Source organism: Otolemur garnettii, unplaced genomic scaffold, assembly GCF_000181295.1.
Source record: "Otolemur garnettii isolate 467f Iridium unplaced genomic scaffold, OtoGar3 scaffold00047, whole genome shotgun sequence".
NCBI classification, from domain to species: Eukaryota; Metazoa; Chordata; class Mammalia; order Primates; family Galagidae; genus Otolemur; species Otolemur garnettii.
In genome coordinates, this window is record NW_003852442.1 from 10,053,549 (window position 1) to 10,074,531 (window position 20,983).

Sequence of the window (20,983 nt, forward strand, 5' to 3'; positions counted from 1 at the left end):
CATTTTCTTATTCTATCTTCTAGAAGTTAGCTTACATTCTCATTATTTGGTTACTTTTGTCCTCCTTCCCCTTTATTTTAATGCTCTGAGTTCTTTCTCTTTTGGAAATTTCTACTTTTATCCTACTGAGATCTCAAGGGGGACAGGAGTGGGTCTAGTCTACCGCCCAGGCCGAGAAAGGTGCTCATGTCTGAATCTTCATTTTCTCATCCATTACTTGTCCTGAGCTCTGTGAGTTCAGTTTTTGTCTCTTTAAACACTCACATCTCCTCCTTCTGCTCTTTATAAAGACAGGTCAGATTATCTAATTTCTTTGAGACTGTAGTGATCAACATGTTTGTGTCCTTGGTCTTCTTCCTTGGGTGTGTTTCCATCTGCCTCTTACCTATGATCATTCCCTATTTCTCTTTCTCAGTTCAAAGACCTTACGTTGTGCTCGAATGAGACCCACTCAATCTGTGGGGAGGGGCAGGTGACTGTGACAGGATACTTAGCAGCCTCCACTTTGGTACTGTCTAGACACCTTCTCCCCAAGTGCCCTCTCGCTACCTTCCTGCAAAGATCCATCTCTCTGAGTGTGGTTCACAGCAAATGTCCCAGGCTCCCTCCTCTGAGATCTCACGTTTGCTGCCTTCCCCTTTTCCTTTTCCTCCAACTTCTCTGCTAGCTGTCTCCCTGGAGCAGAGCGAGAATCTGAGCAAAATGGTGTGGTTTCTCCTTTAATGTTCCTTCCTACAGTTCTGCAGTGTCACTGGCCCATGGCCCAGCTATTTCCACTGGTGTCCTTACTCTCAGCAAAGGATCATGGGGAAACCTTGCAGGGCTGTTTAGAGAACACCACATCACCCAGACAGTGAACTCCCCACCTCCCTCAGCTTGGTTCAGATTTCTCACCATTTGGAGGAGGGCTTGCTGCTTTGGGGACTGGTCTCAGTATTTCTTTTCTTGTGTATAGAGTTTTGGTTTGATTTGAGATAAGAGAGAAAAATCTTTACTATCATTAGTAGGAAACCATTGCTTTCCATAGATTGGGCAGGAGTGAAAGGGTTATCATAATGAGTTGGAAGTTCTCATTCCATTAATGAGAGAGTTTCTACTGATTGGAATTTGTTTATTTATTACTCATTTTTAAATGTTCTGCAGTCTTTTCTGGTTGTTTTCTTTGGATTTTTCATGTTTTTCTGAACTCGAGTTAGGTGGTAGATTATTATCCTTTTCTTCCTTTATCATATATACCCTGAGGAGCTTGGTAGGACAGCCCCCTGTCAAGGTACCTGAGAAGACGAGGAGAGCAGGGATTTATCAGTGTCACACACATAGAAGGGCCCAGAGGTTGACAGCAACATGGTCAAGGGCAAGGTGGAAATGTTCTTTAAGACCAAGGGCTGGTAATCAGGTTCCAGGGTAGCATTAGGTTTCTGCGAAAACAGAAACATAGGAAACAAACCATGTCATAGTAAATATATCAAGCTTTAGGAACAAAAGTCCCCTATTCATTATTAACAACAAATTCCTCCCCCACCCTCATGTGTGTCTGTGTGTTTAGATAAATTATGTGCAATCATAAATGGTGGACTACTAAAAAGTAGATCTACATAACCCAGACAACACAGATTAGACTTTCCTTTCTTGCTGCCTAGTTGAAAAAACCTATACTAGCCATGCTTCCAGAAAAGACCATTACTATACCACAGAGAAGTTTCCACAGTGTCAGAAGACAAAGTCTAATAAATAAATATCTTGTGGATAAATTTAAGTATTGTTACAATGAATAAAGCATTTTACCCTTATATTTTTTCCATGCTTAAAATACTGGATTTGCAAATATAGTTAATTTGTCATATTGACAAACACTCATAATTGTTTCCTGTAAACTTTTCCTGGTAACACCAGGACAGTTGGTTTAAAAGCATCCTTTTACTTTGTTAGACATGTCAGATTTAATTTTCAACTGGAAAAAATATCTGAAATGAATCTTGAGCCAGAAGGTCTGGTCAGACTGAATTTTTCTCATTCTGATTCTGGGGCCCATATTATTCCTTGTGTGTCCTGAAAGGGGGCCCTTTAATATTGGCAGGAGGTGACCAGAAACCTCAATATCCAGCCTCCAAAGAGAACCGTCCCCCAATCATTCCCTGGCTCTTCCAATAACTCTAGCCTGTTTTCCCCAGGCTTCCTTGTTTTGAGTTTCCTTTCTCATTGTTACAATTTCAGTTAAACCTTCCTGATTTCATATATTGATCTGACTTGGTCTTCCAGTTCTTTCTCCAGTCCAGTCTTCCTTCCACTGTGGTTACTGGATCTCCTGGCCCTGGGTGAGCTTGAGTGACCAGTGTCCACTGGCTTGAGCCTCCTGCTGCAATTGTACTCACTACCCTGAGGGCTCTGGTTTGGCACTTACCATGGGACATCAGCCTTTGTGTCTTTGCCTCTAACACGGTACCGCAGGTTACCTAAGACTTACCTGCACCTGCCAGTTCTGTGCTGCAGCTTAGGGAGGGATGAAGCCGCACTTTCGGGCTCACTAAGCAACAGGCTGTGTGGACAACTGTCCACTCGGTGACCTTCCCTGAAGGCTGCTGTGTCACTGCAGATGGCTTTGAAGTGAAGAAGCCACAGTTGGCTGGTTTTGGCAAGAGGCCATTCAGAGGTTAGTGATGAGAAGGAGTCAAAGCACAGAGAAGCTGTTCTATTTTAAAATGACCCCTTCTCTCTGGGTTTTTGTCTCCCCAAATACCAGCAGACAGAATTTGCTGCTGGAACTTCATGAAGCAAACTGGCTGCTAGTTTCAATTGACCTTTTCGGTCCCACAGAGATGTTTCTGCGGGGTGTCATCTCTGCAGCTTATGAATGGTACAATTGTTATAAAGTAGATCAAACCTGAGGAAACAGTTAGAGAAAAATTCTTTCCATAGACAGAGTTGGCATCAGCGTGTTCTAATGCAACAAATCAGATGCACTTAAGCCAAAAGCGAGCAGCCGGAACAGATAACGGGGTGTCACACCATTAAATCTGAACACCGAGGCCTAGCAGGGCTCTTGCTCATGCTGGGCAGTGAAGTTGCACTTTTTAATTATCCCTGATATAGATTAAATGTGAGCAGGAAATGGAAATTAAAAAAAAAATAGTAGGATGTATTTCCAACTTCCTATATTTGGGGGCAAAGGGAAAAGCATGAAAATGAAGAAGTAGAGAATTGTAGATTAATTCACCTTTTGATTCAATAAGAAGGTAATGCCGTATTCAAAATATGTGCATGTTTTAATCTAGTGATAAACTCATATAATAGCAGACATTTAAACAAAAATATGAAATATGCTTACCCATCCCCCCAAAGGCATAAGGACATGAAAGAAAAAAACGAGCAGGATACCACTCACACATTTGTATGAGTGTTTATGGGCTTAGGAAAATGGAATAAGAAACTTAGCTGCATATTTAACGTATATTACAATGTCATGTGCAGAATAGCTTTTTAAATACATAGTCACTGAATTTTCTCTGAATAGCTGCATTCAGACAAAATATGATGCCACCAAATCCAGTGCAGCTACTGCCAATGAATATGTTTACCGATTCCTTAATTGGAATTCAAAATGGAGCAATACTACGGTGCATTTTACAAGGGTAAATGTCAAATCTACTAAGTATAGAGTATAAATGTCTTAACACAATAATTAAGAAAGTGCGGTGACGGCTATGTTAACCAGTTTGTTGTATTTTAAATTGCATATAAAACCAGCACAGTGTACCCCATAAATGCATTATTGTGCACAGCTATGATTTAATAAAAAAAAAAAAAAGGAGTAATAAAGCTGACTACCTGCAGCGGCAACTCTTGCAGTATTTTCTTTTTCCATGTCTCATGGAGCTTGTTGGCTCCATGTTTCACTTTTAGTTTAGCCTCCTGTTGCCGAAACTCTTACTCTATTCTTTCAATGTCCACCTTCCCCACTCATCTGTTAAGTCAGGGTCTTTGCTCTGCCTTTTCTGCTGTACACAGTCTAATGCACTGTTATGGGCTCAAAAATTATTTGAGGATTTGAATTGAACTTGTACATCTTGCCTCTCCAGCTAGAGCATAAGCTCCCTGATTCATCTCTTAGCAGAACACCTTGCCGTGGTGGCACTCAATAAATGTTTGTTCATTTTAATGAACAAAACATGATGGACTCCACCACCAGAATAAATGGTTGTGAACATTCTCCTGTAACCCTCAAAGTAATGAAAGGAATCCCAGGTGATCATCCTGTAACTGGTCAAGCACTGCCACACCCAGTATTTTTGTATAACAGCATAGATCACACCGCAGGACAATGGCTTCCTTAATGCTTGGTCATCCCAGTAGGCTTTGAAATTCATCTGGGGGGACTCTTCTCACTGCTGTATCCCTAGCACCCAACACACCTCACTAGACAGACCTCCTGCCATCCTTGGCACAGTCTCTGTCAGACGTAGCCTTTCAGTTCTTTATGCCTGCCAAGCTGTCTGTTTCCTAACTCAGGCCCTCATGTGCACCGTCCCCTCTGCCTACAGTGTTTTTTTCCTCCTTTGTCACCAGACTAATGTCCCTTTTTACTTCAAGTCTCAACTTGAGGCACTTGTTCAAGGAAGCCATCTCTGACCACCATATCGACAAATAAAGCCACGTGTCCCCATGTATGCCCTCGTGGCGCTTTATGCCTCTTCTCTACATCATCGTTTATGGTGGCAACTTTAGCAATTACGTTTCAATAATTTTTAAAAAGTCTGTAACTTCAACTAGTGTCTTAGATTTGGTTATAGTTGCCTGGTTCATCATATTTTCAGCACCAGCATAGTCCCTGACTTCACAAATATTCCATACATGTCTTTTTTGAATGGCAAATAATTCTGGAGTGGAAACCTGCCTAGGAGCAGGTCAAATCCTGCTGTGGTGTCTCTTCCATCTCTTTACCATCCCAACCCGATTCCCTGAGAAGCAGCCATTCTTATCTCTCCCTATTCCATGGATAGGCAGGCCATGGAAGTCAAAGACATTCATAGCCATTTACATTAAAGAGTATGAAACAAATAGTTTAGAAGTTGATCATTCTCCATCTGAACTCGCATCTCAGTTTCCCCAGGGGTATCATGGGAATGTTAATGGAACCTACTACAAAGTGTCATATGTGATAAACATGGCCAACACACACTAATAAATAAGGGGTATCTATTCCCACTGATGTAATTATCAACAATTCTATTCCATCCCTTTCTCAACTGTGATGTTTATTTTGCCTGGTTAAAGTAAAATGTTGACTAAAATGCATTTTCAGTGCACTACTCCTTTACTTTAGTCTTATACATCAGGAATGATAGAAGTAGAATTTACATTTCAGAGGATTATGGGTTTAGTTGATTGTGTGCTGGCCTCTGAAGCTTAGAAACATAGGCTGGTAGTGGATATAACATGATTCCCATTAATTTAGCCTCCATAATGAAAACGTGACCACACTGGCCCTCAGTTGGAACATCCAGCTCCCTCCCCACCCAGTGTGGCCCCACTGACCTTCTCCAGTCGATAGACAAGTTTCTTGGTGGAGAGCTGGATGAGAGGTGCAATGAACTCACAGGTGATATCCACGGCCATCACTAAGCTCTTCCCCTTCTGGGACCCAATCATAGCATGGCATACCAGCTTCTCTTTAGCTATCTGCCAATGAGACAAGCCAGAATTTGGGGGAACAATCATAACTCAGAAAACTCAGTGACCTACCAAGAGTCGATTCCCAACTACCTGTCTGGGGATATGGGAAGAGCACATTTTCTGAAGAGTGCATTTCAGGGATCGCTTTCTGTCACACAATTAAACTCGGGTTGGTTAAATATGGCTTTGATGGATTCTGTGTTTATTTCTGACTGCTCCTGAGGATACAAACAATTTACATTCATTTCAATATGTGTGTGTGTGTGTGTGTAGGATCCATTATGCGTCAGGAGCTGTGCTCGGCGCTAAGAGTACAAAACAGTGATAAACAAGGCAAACAAAATCCTTCCTGGGGCTTATAATTCAATGGAATTCATGACTGAATTCATTGAATTCATGATTTCTTATCAAACTAGTTGGAAGCTGTGGTTGGAAACTTTTCATCTATCATGCTTAAATATTAAAAAAATATGCATTAGAAACTAATATTTCTTAGGACCCAGGAAGCCCAGATTTTTATAAAGCAGAAAGGTCCAAATGTGAATTTATATCATAAATAGCTTATATTGAAGAGTGCTTGGGTTTGGGATATTAATGAATTCTGGTCTCTTCTCAACTATGTAGCATGATTTGGAAGAACATTTGGGGAAGCTTTTAGTAAAGCTTAAACTGAGTTTAGTCCCCCAGAAGCTCAGATTTAGTGCCTTTAAAAATATGGTCAACTCTTGATAACCACATTGAAAATAGCCTCCTCCAGCAGGCTGTCAGTGTCTTGAGATAAGGGGCTGTGTTCTATTCATCTTTGCATCCTCAGGCCTAGCACAGTATTTGTCACATGGTATGTTCACAATAGAAATTGGCTGATGACCTGAATAACAGACAGAAGGGACCCATTACATACTCCATAATGAGAAATACCCTTGTACTGAGAATGTGTTTTACTTGAAAATGTTCTATAAAGAAATAATGTAATGAAGTAAAGTGAAATCTATGACCTTAGAGAAGAAAAGCAATGGACTGGCTTTCCCATCAGGTCTTCTGTGAGATAAATTTCTTATTGCTTCCTATTTCATGCAGGGACAAGTCAATACCACCCCCTAACTTAATGAAACAAATAGGAGCTTAAGCAGGCATCATTTCTCATTAATGAAATCTGCATTTGTGGGGGTGGGAGAGATGCTTACACTACTTCAGAAGTCTTTCCTTTAGGTTTTTGATGGTTTCCAAATTCCAAGAGGGAATAGGAATAAACAGACACATGGTTTGGATCTACTTAAATGTTTTATGCACAATGTATGGTAGTAATATAATTCAGAGCAGAAAATCAGGGTTGCTGAAGATAAATGCTGCTCTTTCATTGATAAAAAGATAATGTTTTAAAATGTGATGCTATTGCAGTCACACTGGGAGAAAAGAAACCAGGGAGGTCCCAATAGCTGGACAGAAGGGGCAGCTCAGAGTGTCTTATCACAATATTTATTTTTTGAATAAATCTTAAATTAATACAGCTAAATGTTAATAGAATTTATTTTGGTTGAAACCTGATGTTTCTTTACGAGAGACTGACTAGTAGTCACTGTCAACACTGGAACCTGCTTTAAATTGTCCTTTAAGGTTGGGTTCATGGTAGCTATAGAAACAAACAAAACTGAGCAGAGCTGAACCTTGCAAGCAAGGGATGCTGTCATGGCAACTCAGTGCTGTACACAATCGCTGAGAAACCACATCCCTTCTCCCATAAATGTTGAGGGACTCTCCTAAGAAATAGATAGAGCAAAGATTTATTTAGGAAAAAACATAGCTTCTAAGTGTGCTGTCTTCTTACCCTGGGAGTAGCAGAATAGCTTTCAAGTATCACATTGATCGTCTGGCCTGGGTACAGCTCCATCCTGACAGGGTGGAGCTGAAACACTGGGGTCTGTGAACCACTGGAGTCCTGGGAGCCACGGGGCTGGAGGCGGCCATGAGCAGATCCCTTCTTAACTTGGCCCTTCTTGCTCAGCTTGCCCTGGGGATGGAAACTATCATTCATCCAGAACAACTGTTGAACCCGACGTCCCTTGTTGGTCAACTTAAATCGGTAATAATGGGTATCCAGGCTGGAAAAGAAGAGGCAGGTATTGAAGGATTCAATTTATGGATGTTCTTCTGTTCAGTTTTACACCCTTCCTCTGGCAGTATTTAAAATTGTAAACAACAAAATAAGATATTCCTTTTTAAAACTGGGCTAAGACTGTCATGATGCTACCAGGAACTAACATAGCAATGGGACAAAATAGTATTCACTCAAGGGGCTACTTGGGTTTGTGTACCTGGGTTTTGTCCCAAAGTTGCTACCACCAGGTAAGGGGCTGTGGAAAGCCCCACCCATCCTCAGTTTTCCCCAGGAGGATAAACACGGCATGGGACACACAGACACAGCTCACGTGAAAAGCATGCTCAGATAGGGGAGATGGTTCTGAGAAGTGAAAGGAAAGCAAAATACCCGTTGGAGGAGAAGCAGATATCAAGTTGTATTGTGTAAATTTCTACCAAGTGGGTAAATATCTTAGGATGATGAGCTTGATTTGAAGGGGACTTTATTATTATTTTTTTTATTAAATCATATCTGTGTACATTAATACTGTCATGGGGTACAGTGTGTTATTTTTATATACAATTTGAAACATTTTCATCAAACTAGTTAGCCTTCATGTTTGAAGGGGACTTTAAAGAGAAACAATGTATATTCTAGATGACTTAACAAAGGTCAGGGAGACCAAGCTAGGGCAGACAGTGTCTGGATTGGTCACTTTTCTCGGGCAAATGTGCCTTAAAGATGTTGCAATTTCACTCATTAATTTGTCCAAATATCCATCTATCCATCCATCCATCCATCCATCCCATAAATATATATATACAAACCTCTTGATTGACTGGATATTTGCTAAAACTGAGAATTCTAATATCACAAAGGTAGTTCAAATGTGTGTTTTTGTTTGTTTGGAGTTTTAAAAAACTAATTTATAGGCTTACTTCAAAATTTTCTGGGGGACAGAACCTGTGTCGGGACTTTTTTTATTTTTAAATTTTACTAGGCTTTGCAACTTCATCCCATTTTTTCCTCCTTAGGAAATAATAGCATGTATAATAAGTAAATTGAAGTATCAAATAAATAATCAGAAGGACTATTTGCCAGGTGTCACATAACCATTACTATCTAAATATGTGTCCATAGGGCATGCTCACTGGAGCATCTTTACTTGGCAGTTTAACTTTATGGCTAACAGTAGGTTTGGGGAGGAAATAATACATACGATACTGTTATTAACTTGGCAGGGCCTCTGTTTTTTATTGATAGTATATCTTTTAATTATCATAGCAACCTAGTCATAAGAAATAAACTTACTACCATTTTGTAGGTAAAGAATTGGCAGCTCTGATACCATTCACAATAACAAAGGTATGGAATCAAGCTAAGTGTCCATCAAGAGATGATTGTACATAGTAAATGCGGTGTACATATATCATGGGATGTAACTCAGCCACAAAGAAGAATCAAATCGTGTGTTTTGCAGCAACATGGATAGACTAAGAGGCCATTATCTTAAGTGAATTAATTTAGAAATAGTCAAATTCTGCATGTCCTCATTTATAAGTGGGACACAGAGAGTGTTATGATAGATGGTGCAGCTTCCGATGGGTAAGAGGGTGAGAGGATGCAAACTTATGGATACAATGTACACGATTCAGGTGATAGGTAAGCCCAGACACCACAACCACATGCTAGATCCACATAACAAAACTGCGTTTGTACCTCCTATTTACATAAACATTAAAAAAAAAAAGCTCTAAGAATATAAGGGATGTATCCCAAAATATGCAATCAGAAGGAGTGGGGCATATGGGTATTTACCAGGATTGGCAAATTTTCCTTTAAAGGGATGAATAAAAAATATTTTAGGCTTCTAAAATATTTAGGGCCACATAGTCTCTGTCACAACTAGTCAACCTTTCCAAAGCAGCCATAAACAATATGAAAAGGAGTGGGCATGGCTGTGTTCCAATAAAACTTTATTTATAGAAACAGGCAGTGGGTTGTAGATTACCCAGCTCTGCTTTTGACAATCCTTCTGGAGATTGCTGGCATCATGATTTTATGTCAGAAAGAATAACAATAGGGTTTAGGCACAGATTAAAGTTACAGTTTGCTTTTATATACATAGAAAACTGCTAGCTAACCCTCCACTTTCAAGCAAGGGTCAGAATAGCCTATTTACAGATTAAGAAGAACATGTAATTAAGTCTGGTCTGCAGTGTATTGTTTTCTGTAATTATATCTGAGTGCATTTAAAGAAATTTGAAAATAGAAGCACTGGTATGCAATGACAATACCCTAGCTTACAGCCCACAGAGAGAGAGATGGAATTTTCTAGCTAGTTGGCTCAACATATAGGACAATTGGATACTTGTCTGAAAGCATGAAGTTCAAGTATCTGACTTGCCTGTTACTTCATTCTCTATTGGTTCATAGTGTTGTCAATCAATTCCCATGTTTTGTAGATGGAACAAAGGAAAGGAGGGATGGGTGGGATTATGGGGAATGCTCCTGACTGATTCTTGTGGGACCCATCTTCTCCAAGCACAGTGCATCTGACTTGGTTTCAGGGCCTGTTAGACTAGAGGCAGGAAGAGCGCCCTCTGAGGTCTCTTTACAATACTGCAACAGACAGGCACAGATTCAAAGGCCCCCAAGAGTCAACTTGCAATAGCTGCATGAGTCCTCAGGACCTAAATAGATTCCCCTACACATCCTCTGGCCTCTATCTCCACACTGAGGTTGTTCTGCTCAGAGGTATCTCTATTTGCCACTTTCGATTGAAATATTTAGATCTAGCTTTTCCTGGGTGATTAAGTGAAGCCAATTGCAACCATCTCAGCTGTCATGGAGAGGCAAGGAGAGAACATGATACCAAAAAAATCTACTGGCTTGGTAACAGCTAATAAAATACATTTGCAATAAGTTTTTACCTCTCTAGGTATATACCATTTAGATTGCCTCTAATACATATCTGTATTTTCTACATTCATGAAAAGAGAGCAGCATATTGGAATCAAAGAGGGGCAATCATAGTTGGAATTCTAAATTCATTGCAGACAAGCCATTGTAAGTTTGAGAGAAGAATGTACATCCTATAAACCAGATTGGGGAATATAACTAAGCTATGACTAGTAAACGTCTTTTCGTGGCTGATGTACCCATCAGGAGGGGGAAGTAAGAATGGGAAAGGAAACAAACTGAGAAGGCTAGTTCTATTTACTCAAAAACAATCCTCTAAAGTAGGAGTGATGTTCAGCTTATGCAACATACATTACATCCATAAAAACTGACGCATGATATTTCTGTACCTAAAATGTGGCCCCAAATTGAGTTCTGGAGCAAAGGGCTTATCTGAAACAATGGTGGAACCAATTCCAGTAGCTTGGACAGGAATCTGATAGGTGTTGCTGTTTTCAATGTCCACAATAACGGTGTCTTTGAATGTCACTATGTCATTCAGGTTGGCTGTCAGTGCCAGTTGAACTTCAGTTTCCGGGGGAACCGTGCCTTCATGGGGTTCAACCGTCCAGAGAGATTTTTTGTGTGCCTGCAACACAAGACTACAAGTTAACAGGGAAGATATTCTCGGCTTTTCATTCTGCACATGTCAAAGCCCTCTATACTTCAAATGGTTGGCACCGTGGAATTCAACATAAGAGACAAACATTTTTTTTTGAAATCAAAGCAGCTGGGTGCTTGTTGGCTTTTCTTTTTCCAAAAAGCAATCTGATTCTGAAGAGCATGATTTTTACTTTTAAAAGCTCTGTGAAGATTCTTTACATCGCTTTCCCAGGCCAGTTCTCCAGCAAGCTTACACTATTTCTCTGTTCTAATCTCCAAATTCTGAGTTACAACAGAAGGTACGACATTCTTTATGGAGTTTGAAATTATTAAAAGAAATGCTTTTCCAATGCAAAATTTCCTGTGTTATATGGAGGATGGGCAGTTTTCATTAATAAACAAAATTAAAAAGTCACCCAATTTCTGCTACTACATAATGATTAATAAAATTTTGTTAGCTAAAATTTCAAACTTACTTTGAAATGTAATCAGTGAGTTGTTTAACCATGGGGAAAGATTCTGTGAATTGTGTCATTAGGTAAATTTGTCACTGTATAAACAACATAGAATGCTCTTACCCCAACATACATGGTATAGCCTATTAACACGCCTGGGTTCTATGGTACAGTTTATTGCTCCTAGGCTGCAAACCCATACAGCATGTTACGGTACTGAATAGGGCGGGACTATTGCACAGTAGCAAGTATTTGTATATCTAAACATATCTAAACACAGAAAAGTTGCAGTAAAAATATGGTACGCTCTATGAGACCACTGTCATTCATGTGACCCATCTGACCAAAACATCATTATGGTCAGGACTAAATAGAGTTGGAAGTCACGCCTACCAATCTGTTCCTTTTAACTGATTAGATCCTCATAGTTTACTCCTTTTCCTCCTTAAGGTATTTGGCAAAATAATACCTCTCGATGACACCTACTCTAATCATCACATTTTAAATTGTGAACCCTCCTTCCAGCACTTGAGATACCCTTTACTTTGCTCTGTTTCTCCCCCTTAGCATGAATCATCTAACGTAGTACATAATTTGCTTATTTATCATGCTTGTTGTCTTGTCTCTTTGCACAAAAAAGATAAGCTCTACATAGAAGGACTGTCTTTCTTTTGTTTGTCACTGATATTATCTCCAGCATCTCTAACTATGACTGGTATATAGTTTATGCTTAATAAACATTTGATAAATAAATGAATGTATCTGCTCTTTCATCAAATCCTTTGATGAGAGACAACTCACTTCTTACCTAAGGTAACTTATCCTAGGTCTTAACAAGTCAAATTATTAGATATTGGTTCCTTAAGGAGATATACCTTTCTTTCTGAGCTTTCTTCTAGTTTACAAATCCTCTCCTCAGCTGTGTTTAATATGCTGTTAAATGTATCTATACATTTTTAATAAATGGCTTTTGTATTTTATATTTAGGTCTTGCTATTTTACATTTATTTTTATGAGATTTTCAGTCTTATGAGAATGTTTACAATTCTGACTCTGACATTCAACTTATTAGCCACTACTACTAATAATTAGAAACAACTCCTCCTAGTCTATCCATTCATCTGCAAACTTGATGAGCAAATTGTTTTTAGGACTTTCCAAGTAATTCAGCAAATACTTGTTCAATGGCCCTGGGGTCACCCAAAGTACGTTTCCTTCCCCCAAGGAGCTGACATTTAGGGAGAGCAGTATGTAAATAACAAAAATGCAATTTAGAAGAAGTCCATAGAGAAAGGACCTCGGGGAACTCTAAAGAAAAAGATAATTTTTCCATGGCAGAAGATACCAAAATCCTTTGAATATCTGACAAATGTACCACCATATTTTTTTCCCCTTTCAAATGTGAAATTGGGCTTAATTATCCGGTGAGGGGATTCCCAATTATATTATGATATTGATAATAAAATGGTGATGTAATCTAACTGCATATCTAAACAATGATCTCAAAATTAATAAGAAGTACATAACAAAAATATTTTCCCTATTTTGATTGCTTTCTAACTTACATCAATTGTGGTTTACTTTGTAGAAGACATGACTCAAAAATACTTATGTGGATTAATCTTCATAGAAAATATTTGATTGCATTAAATATTTATGCAATTATAGAGAAAGGACTGAAAAGGAAAAGATGTAGAGATCATTTAGAAACTTCTAGGATAACAACTGAGAGGAAAAGCCAAACTCTCCAGTTCATTGGTGAAAAGTTGGATGAGTCCCTCATTAATCTTCATTATCTCCTCAGAAGAAGCCCTCTGAAGTAAAGCATATAGAAGAAAAAATATTAAAAAACGTTTACTTTTTGAGCTAGACTTTGGAGGACATTCCAGTCTAAAATCGTCCTCCTTTCATTTAATTTCTATTTTATACTTCTCCTAGCAAAAGAGAACAGGAGAAATGTTGAAATTCATATAGCTCTGTGGGGGCTCAGGTACAATGGAGGTGATGAATTGGAAATTTCCTGACAGGCTTAGGTCAGGTTTAGAATATAGTTCCACTGATGATCCCTATAAATGAGAATGATGTGCATTGCAGATAACAGGCAAGAGTTAAAGATTTCACCCAGGCAGAACCTTACAGGATGGCCGTGGCTTGGAATGTCACCAAAACCCAGCTCTGGCTCCACTACATATTCAAAAAATAGATTTGGTCAGTGGGTCCCCATGGACTCACTCTTAGTAACAGGCTCATAGGTACTTATGTAAGGAGAATCTAATATTTAAATAAAAAATGTCAATTTCCCAATATACAATTGACGACAAATCCTGTTATACAGACCAGAAGGCTAGTTACATTTCCTTCTGGTTTTAAAGTCTACATGGGAAATAAGTAAATTTCATTTCAAAATTTAAATAAATTAAAGGAAAGGAGAACATTTTCAAGATGATAACTTGTATATTATGAGGTTGTAGATGAATAATAATCAGGAAAATTTATTTTAATTTTAGTATTAATGGAAATTATAGTTTTAACTCTAAGTCGAGAGTCCTATTACTACTCCTGATCTTTGAATATGGAAAATCTCTAGAGACACAGAACTAGAAGAAAACAATTAAACATTAAATATCATACTAGATAAACTAGGGCCTGGATGGAGATATTTGTATAATTGCCTTTATTCAAAGGACACTTGCAGAAAAAATGCTGAATCTTGCATGACACAATCTATTTTTCAAAATTTTCTCTATAACTTTCCTTTTCATAGTAACTTATTTCTATGCAGTGTACTAAAATATTAAGAAAACAGTATGCACATTCTGTTTTTCCAGAGCATTAATCTGCATTTAAAAAATAATTTTGTATCAAAATATTAGTGAAAGGTAATGAACTTATAAATTCAATTTTTAGGACCATATGGCAATTATTATTGGCAAGGAAAACTACAAGGATTGAGTGTCACAACACTCTGCTCATATTTAAGTTCAAAGAAATAATTTCTAATGCATCTTTTATTTTATCCAAAAAAAATTTAACTGCCCCAAAGTGAAAAATCTAAAATCCTCTAAAATAATCATAAAAATGACACAAAAATGAGTTTTAAAAGAACTATAAGTGAAAATTCAATTTTATGTGGGTATTTAAAAATGAATAAAGATAGCTTCATTTCATCCAGAGTTTATATTAATAGTATATAAGAGTCTTTGACTTATATCACTTTCAGTCTGCCCTACAGAGTCAAAACAATAATAGAAACAGATTTTTCATGCTTGAGAAACCAGCTTGTCTCTTTTCTTAGAATTACTTTCCTTACTTGCAGTTTTTGAATTCTAGGCTCTTATTTTATATAAGGTAATGACACCTGCCATAACAGAAAGACCCCTGAAACTCAATGGCTGGATCCAACAGCAGCTTATTTTTGGGTCACATGAATTCCAACTGGTGACAGAGGCAAGGATGGGCTTCCGTTCCATTGGGTCAGTCAAGGACCCCAGCTAAACGGATTCTGAAATATTTAACACATGGCATCTTAGGATACTCTCGAGTTTGACATCCAGCTAGCCAATAGGAGAAGGAAAAGAATGGAGGGTTATATGCTAGAGTTCTGAGCACCAAGCTTGGAAATGCACATCATTTCTGTCCACTTCCTCTTGCTAGACCTGGCGTGTAGCCACACCTAACCCCACAGGAGGCTGGGAAGTGAAGTCTAATTCTCGGTCGGGAGTGAAGGGAGACGAGTATGGGGAGCTGCCAGCTGCTCTCTGTCAAAGCTACTTTATTGGTTCACTCTACTGCCACAACCTTGGGGCTTTCTCCAACTGTTTCAGATCTTAGATTTTGAAAGATGAAGAGCTAGCTCCATGCACACACAGAACTGGGAGATTCACCTGATATTTCAAATCCTGTGGGAATTGCAGGCCCAGAGTCCACATCCATCTGCTATTAGAACTAATGAAGGAGTAGCTAGAGAGAAAATAAGAAAAGTTCTAGGCAAGAAGATCTTACTCTGTTGACCCTTCTTCTCAAATTTGTGACCTGAGAGCATCCTATATAGTTTTGCTCATTTATGAGCAAGCAGCTTACAATTAAAACATCAATCAACGTCATTTTTTGTCCTTCCTTTATCAAAAAGAAAAATGCCTTTCAGAGAAGGCACTGTCAGTGTCATCTTTCCCACTCCACCCATTTGTTTTCCTCCTGTAGCTGGTAGCACAGCCCAGTCCTCTGTTTACAATGAAATGAGCATGTCACCGGCATAAGTGCTATTTCAAGTCAGGGGACATTAGTTTTCAACGAACATACATTGCTTCTATTCTGTTTCTTGCTGACACAGGTTGGCTGATCTGGAAAGAAGACCTAAAGTTGCTCTCCAGACCTGAACTGTTGAGTTTTCTTTTTGATGAAGCTTATTAATCAATGGCTGGCATAAAAGCAGACAGCAAAATATATCATACAATCCAAGAACAAGGCACATTAACATTCCAGATGCTAAGGTATTAGACTATCCTTACCAAAAGTCAGGCTCTAAATTGTTCTACGACCCTTGTGTCTCTTTGGTATTTGACTTTTAGGGTCCTTTGCTTTTAGGGAGGACTTGGTCCGTGTGATGTTTTCTGTTAGTAGTTGGCAAATTTAGCTAAAGAAGGAGTGGATGAATGAATAGTTATCATAGTAATGGAAGATGCTTTGTAATCTTCTCAAAACCACAAAGCAGCAAGATAACAGCTGATGAAAACAGGTTAGGAGGGAGGGCTCTGGGGGAAAAGGGATGCAGGTTTGACTCCCCGCTCTGCTGCTGCCCAGATGTCACACTTTGAGCATGTCTCTTAACCATGCCCCGTCCCAGAGTTCTCATCTGTAGCTCAGGATAAGAACTGTACCTTCCATATAGAGTTGTGGAGAGGGATGAATGAGAATCAAAACTCAGCACAGGGTCTGGCACATAGCAAGTCCCCATGAACCCCCTATTTCACCAAAGTCTGAAACGCCCCACCTGACACAAAGTATGGGCTCAGTAACATTTGCTAAATGAAAAGATTATGAAATTGAGAAAAACAAAGAGGAATGCTAAGAAAGCATTTAAGGTACAAGACGCTTTCCAGGAGAGAAGAAGCCTGTGGAGGTCTGTGGTAGGCAGAATTCTAAGACAGCCCCCAAGATCTCCAACCCCTGGAGCATGGTGGTCCTCTCCCAGTTATTTAGTCAAATACGAATCTTGGTGCTGCTGTGAAAGGATTTTGCAGCTGTAAGTAAGGTCCCCAATCCGTAGACTTTAAGATAGGAAGATTATCCTCAGTGAGCCTGACTTAATCTTCCTAGTGAAGAGACTCTAAGCATGAGAGGACCCAAGGAGGGGGCCACAAGGCGGGGAAATGTGGTGGCTCCAAAGCAGCCTGGAGCAGTCACTGTCTGATAGCCACTAAGGAAACGGGGGGCTCAGCCATGCATGGAATGGAAAGCAATTCTGCCAAGAACCTGGGGGTGGGGGGACCTAGTTGTGGCTCTTTCCCTTAGATAAGCCTCCTGAAAGGAACGGAGCTAGCTAACACCTTGATTTCAGCTTTTCTGAGATACTGAGGGAAGGATGCAGCCAGACCATGCCTGGACCCTGGCCCACGGAAACTGACACAATACATTATTATGATTTTAAGCCATTCTATGTGTGGTAATTTGTTACCCGGCAAGAGAAATCTAATACAGGATCCCATGTATTTGCTTCAACGATGATAAAAACAAGCCTCCCTAGGCCTCCCATTAAAATGTCAGCAGTAGTTGCTTCTGCTTTTTCTGTGAATTAGAGCTAGAATGCCAGAGCCATTTCAGCAGCCCGTAAACCACATGTACATGCAGGGAATAGGACTGGGCAGGAGAAGGAAAATTTTGTAATCTTTTGCGATTCAGAATTCCAAGCCCACTGGGGGTTAGCATTAAGCCCTTCTGTGTTTCACATATCTAAAGATAACATTTGCTTTTTATTTGACAATAGGGCATCAGCACCCTTCTTAGGCAGCGCTCAGTTCCCAAGGTAAAGCAGACAGAGCTTTTATAAGTGTCTTTAGCGTGTATTTAATATTTGCCATGGAAGCCAGACGTGCATGTCCTTGTTTGCACATGTCACCTCAACAATCACTGAGAGTGTGAAGTGCCCATCTGCAGTGCTAATGACTATGAAGCTTGAAGAAAATAGCACCGTGCACTTTTCTTCAAAATAGCTTGTTTGCCAATTGAAATCTGTTAAGAATTTCCTTCCATGAAATGGGAGGAGGCGAGTAACAGGAGCCAGTGTGCAGAGTAAGGCTTTCTCTGGATTTATACTATTATCTCAGCAGAGGATCGATTCTTTGTAGAACAAGAACAATGAAGAGTCACTGCGGCCTTTCTCTTTTTTGTCTTCTAAATGGTATCTCTCTAGTCATGTGGGTCTCTTCCCTGAAGTGAGTCACTTTGTTGCTTAAAATAATTAACAGAAAATTAGGAGGTAAGATGCCAAAGAAACTGTGCTAGAGCTTTCCAAGGGAGGCGGTTTAGGGTCTGATTAAATGTGTCACATGACCTGGTGGTCAACTTGAGACTTGGCCATTCATAGCCAGGTGACCTTGGGCAAATTTTAGAGTCACATGACCTGGTAGTCAACTTGAGACTCAGCCATTCATAGCCAGGTGACTTTGGGCAAATTTTAAAATCTAAGTCTTGGTTTCTCCAACTGTTAAATGTTAACTTGAACATGAACTAAAATAGGTGCCAGGCATCTACTACAGAGTAAATAATGAATAGTGGTTATAGCTAATGTCACTTCTGAAACTTCCCATCCATTTCCCCTGCCATCTGGCACCCTCTGCAGTCGACATTGCTCACAGGATTATCTATCATAGATCTGACCCTGATCCTCTCCAACAGCAGATTCTGGATAACTCCAGTGTCTACATCAGTGGTGCTAAGTCTTTTATTGAGTCTTTTACCCCCTTTGAGAAAGCTATGAAACCTCTTCATAGAAAAGTGCACATATACCCCCTCTCAGCTTTATATATAAGTTTAGAGTTCATTGGTCCCAGATGCACATTCATCACTTTTTCTGTTAGATCCACATGTGAACTCACTTTTCTTTTTTTTTTTTTTTAAGACAGAGCCTTACTATGTTGTCCTCAGTAGAGTGCTGTGCCATCACAGCTCACAGCAACCTCAAACTCTTGGGCTTAAGCAATTCTCTTGCCTCAGCCTTCCAAGTAGCTGGGACTACAGGTGTCCGTCACAAGGCCTCGCTATTTTTTGGTTATAGTTCTCATTGTTGTTTAGCTGGCCCGGGCTGGGCTCGAACCTGCCACTCTTGGCGTATGTGGCTGGCACTGTAACCACTGTGCTACGGGTGCCGAACTATGAACTCACTCTTTATGTTTATGTGTTTGGGGAATCCATCATTTTATGTGAGTATTATTAGAAGATGGAATCTCACTGCTACTGAGAAATCACCCAGGCTCTGCACACATGGCAGGCTGTAGTCAAGACTGGTCTACCAGATATGAGCCTCTGGTCTGAAGGAGCTATTCTCACGTCTTCATAAAAGGGTCCCACTCAATTTCCAGGTTTGCTTCTCAGGATACCAAGTCATTCACCTTTCCCAAGTGTCCCAAGCATCACTGCTGCATTAAATATACTACTGTTGGGAAACGTATCTGCCATGTCCTGTCAGCCTTCAAGCCTCCATGCACATGTTCTGACCTATGGAAAACTTTAACTTGACAGAAGAATGAATCATTTCCTCCTCTATGCTCACATGTTGTAACCTAGCTGATTTTTCTGTATATTCATTTCTTTTGTGATATTATAAAATCTTTGAAGAAAGAAACCATTCTAATTACCTTTTATCTGTCAACCTCAGTCAGCACTGTACCATGCAGGAAGAACGGGCTCAGAAATAATATTTGTTAGCAAATGAATATATGAAAAATGTTCAAGCTCACCACGGAGTCAAAGAAATGCAAACTTAACTAACAATAAAACAGTTGCTTCACCTGCCAGAGTTGGCAAAATGATACCAAAAATGTTGGTAAGAATCTTAAGAGTGAAGTTCTTCACTGCTGCTGAGAGGCAGGATGTGAACTAGTACAAACTTTCTGGGAGGTTATTCACAAGATATAGCAATGCTTTTAGCGATGTTTGGGCCATTTGACCAGGAATTGCATTTCTAGGAATTTCATCAGAGGAAACAGTTGAGGACGTGAGCTGCTATTACAAGCATTGTTTACGGTAGTGAAAACCCAGGAACAATCTATCAGTCGGGGATTAGTTAAATCAACTGTGGTGGAGTCAAATGATGCAGTAAAATCAGCAAGTAAAAATGAGCTGGAGAGGAATACTCCTTAATTATTCATATTAGAAGTGACTACAATATATCAAGGGGAAACAGCTGGTACCAACATAGTGTTGTCCATAGGAGGGTGCCAGGAAATAGACAGACCACTTACGCATTAAGAAATTTGGAAGTTACACACACCAAATTTAATAATGATTATCTGCATGGTGGGGCTGTGTTTTCTTTTCTTTTTTTTTTCTTATCCTTAACTTCTGTTTGTTCTCTATGGATAATGTGTTTAACAAGAAGACACAGAATTATTGAATAACTCATCTTCAAAGGATACGGTCACTCTTTTAGAGTTCATTGAATTTTAACTCTGTTTGGTTTCTTGCTTGAGTCTCATGCCTCGATTCCTTCTTAGAAGTCTTTCAAAAAAAAATACATGTACACAATGTAAAATCCAAATGGAATCCAAGGGTAGACTCTTTCTCTCCTGCCTGTGCACGAGTTGCTGTCCCCAGAGGCACCTGTCGGTACAGTTTTCCTGTGCGTCCTTCCAGACGTACTTCAGGTTGCTATTTGCATGTATGTTTTTCTTACCTAAGTGACAGCACACTATACAGACTGCTCTGCACTGGGATTTATATTTTTTGTTTTATTTTTTTAAATGTATATACACACACAATTTACAAAGTCAAATGCCTCTAGAAAAGGCATATGGGGGAAAACAGTAGTCCTGGGAAATTCTCCCATCTTCCCCATCACTCCCATCCTTCCCCATGAACACAGTCAACCACTGTTAATTCTCTTTGCCTTTTCTTGTGGTATTTACTTCCGTATCCCTAAGTAATCTGCTGCTACTTCTTAATTTTTTAGTTTGCACACCGTCCATTTATTTCTCCCTACTGTAGATAATAAGAGTTTTCT

General features: G+C 39.5%; 1 protein-coding gene across 2 annotated transcripts in view; it reads right to left on the minus strand.

Moving 5' to 3' along the window:
- Nucleotides 1-20,983, minus strand: part of HYDIN (HYDIN, axonemal central pair apparatus protein) — a 304,707-nt gene that overhangs the window by 171,755 nt on the left and 111,969 nt on the right. For both annotated transcript variants that reach the window (XM_012806119.1, XM_003791377.2), the window contains exons 18-21: nt 11,059-11,297; nt 7,496-7,769; nt 5,533-5,676; nt 1,275-1,418 (exon numbers count right to left, since the gene is read on the minus strand). In XM_012806119.1, the coding sequence (XP_012661573.1) occupies nt 1,275-1,418; nt 5,533-5,676; nt 7,496-7,769; nt 11,059-11,297 (801 nt within the window). The remainder of the gene's footprint in view (nt 1-1,274; nt 1,419-5,532; nt 5,677-7,495; nt 7,770-11,058; nt 11,298-20,983) is intronic.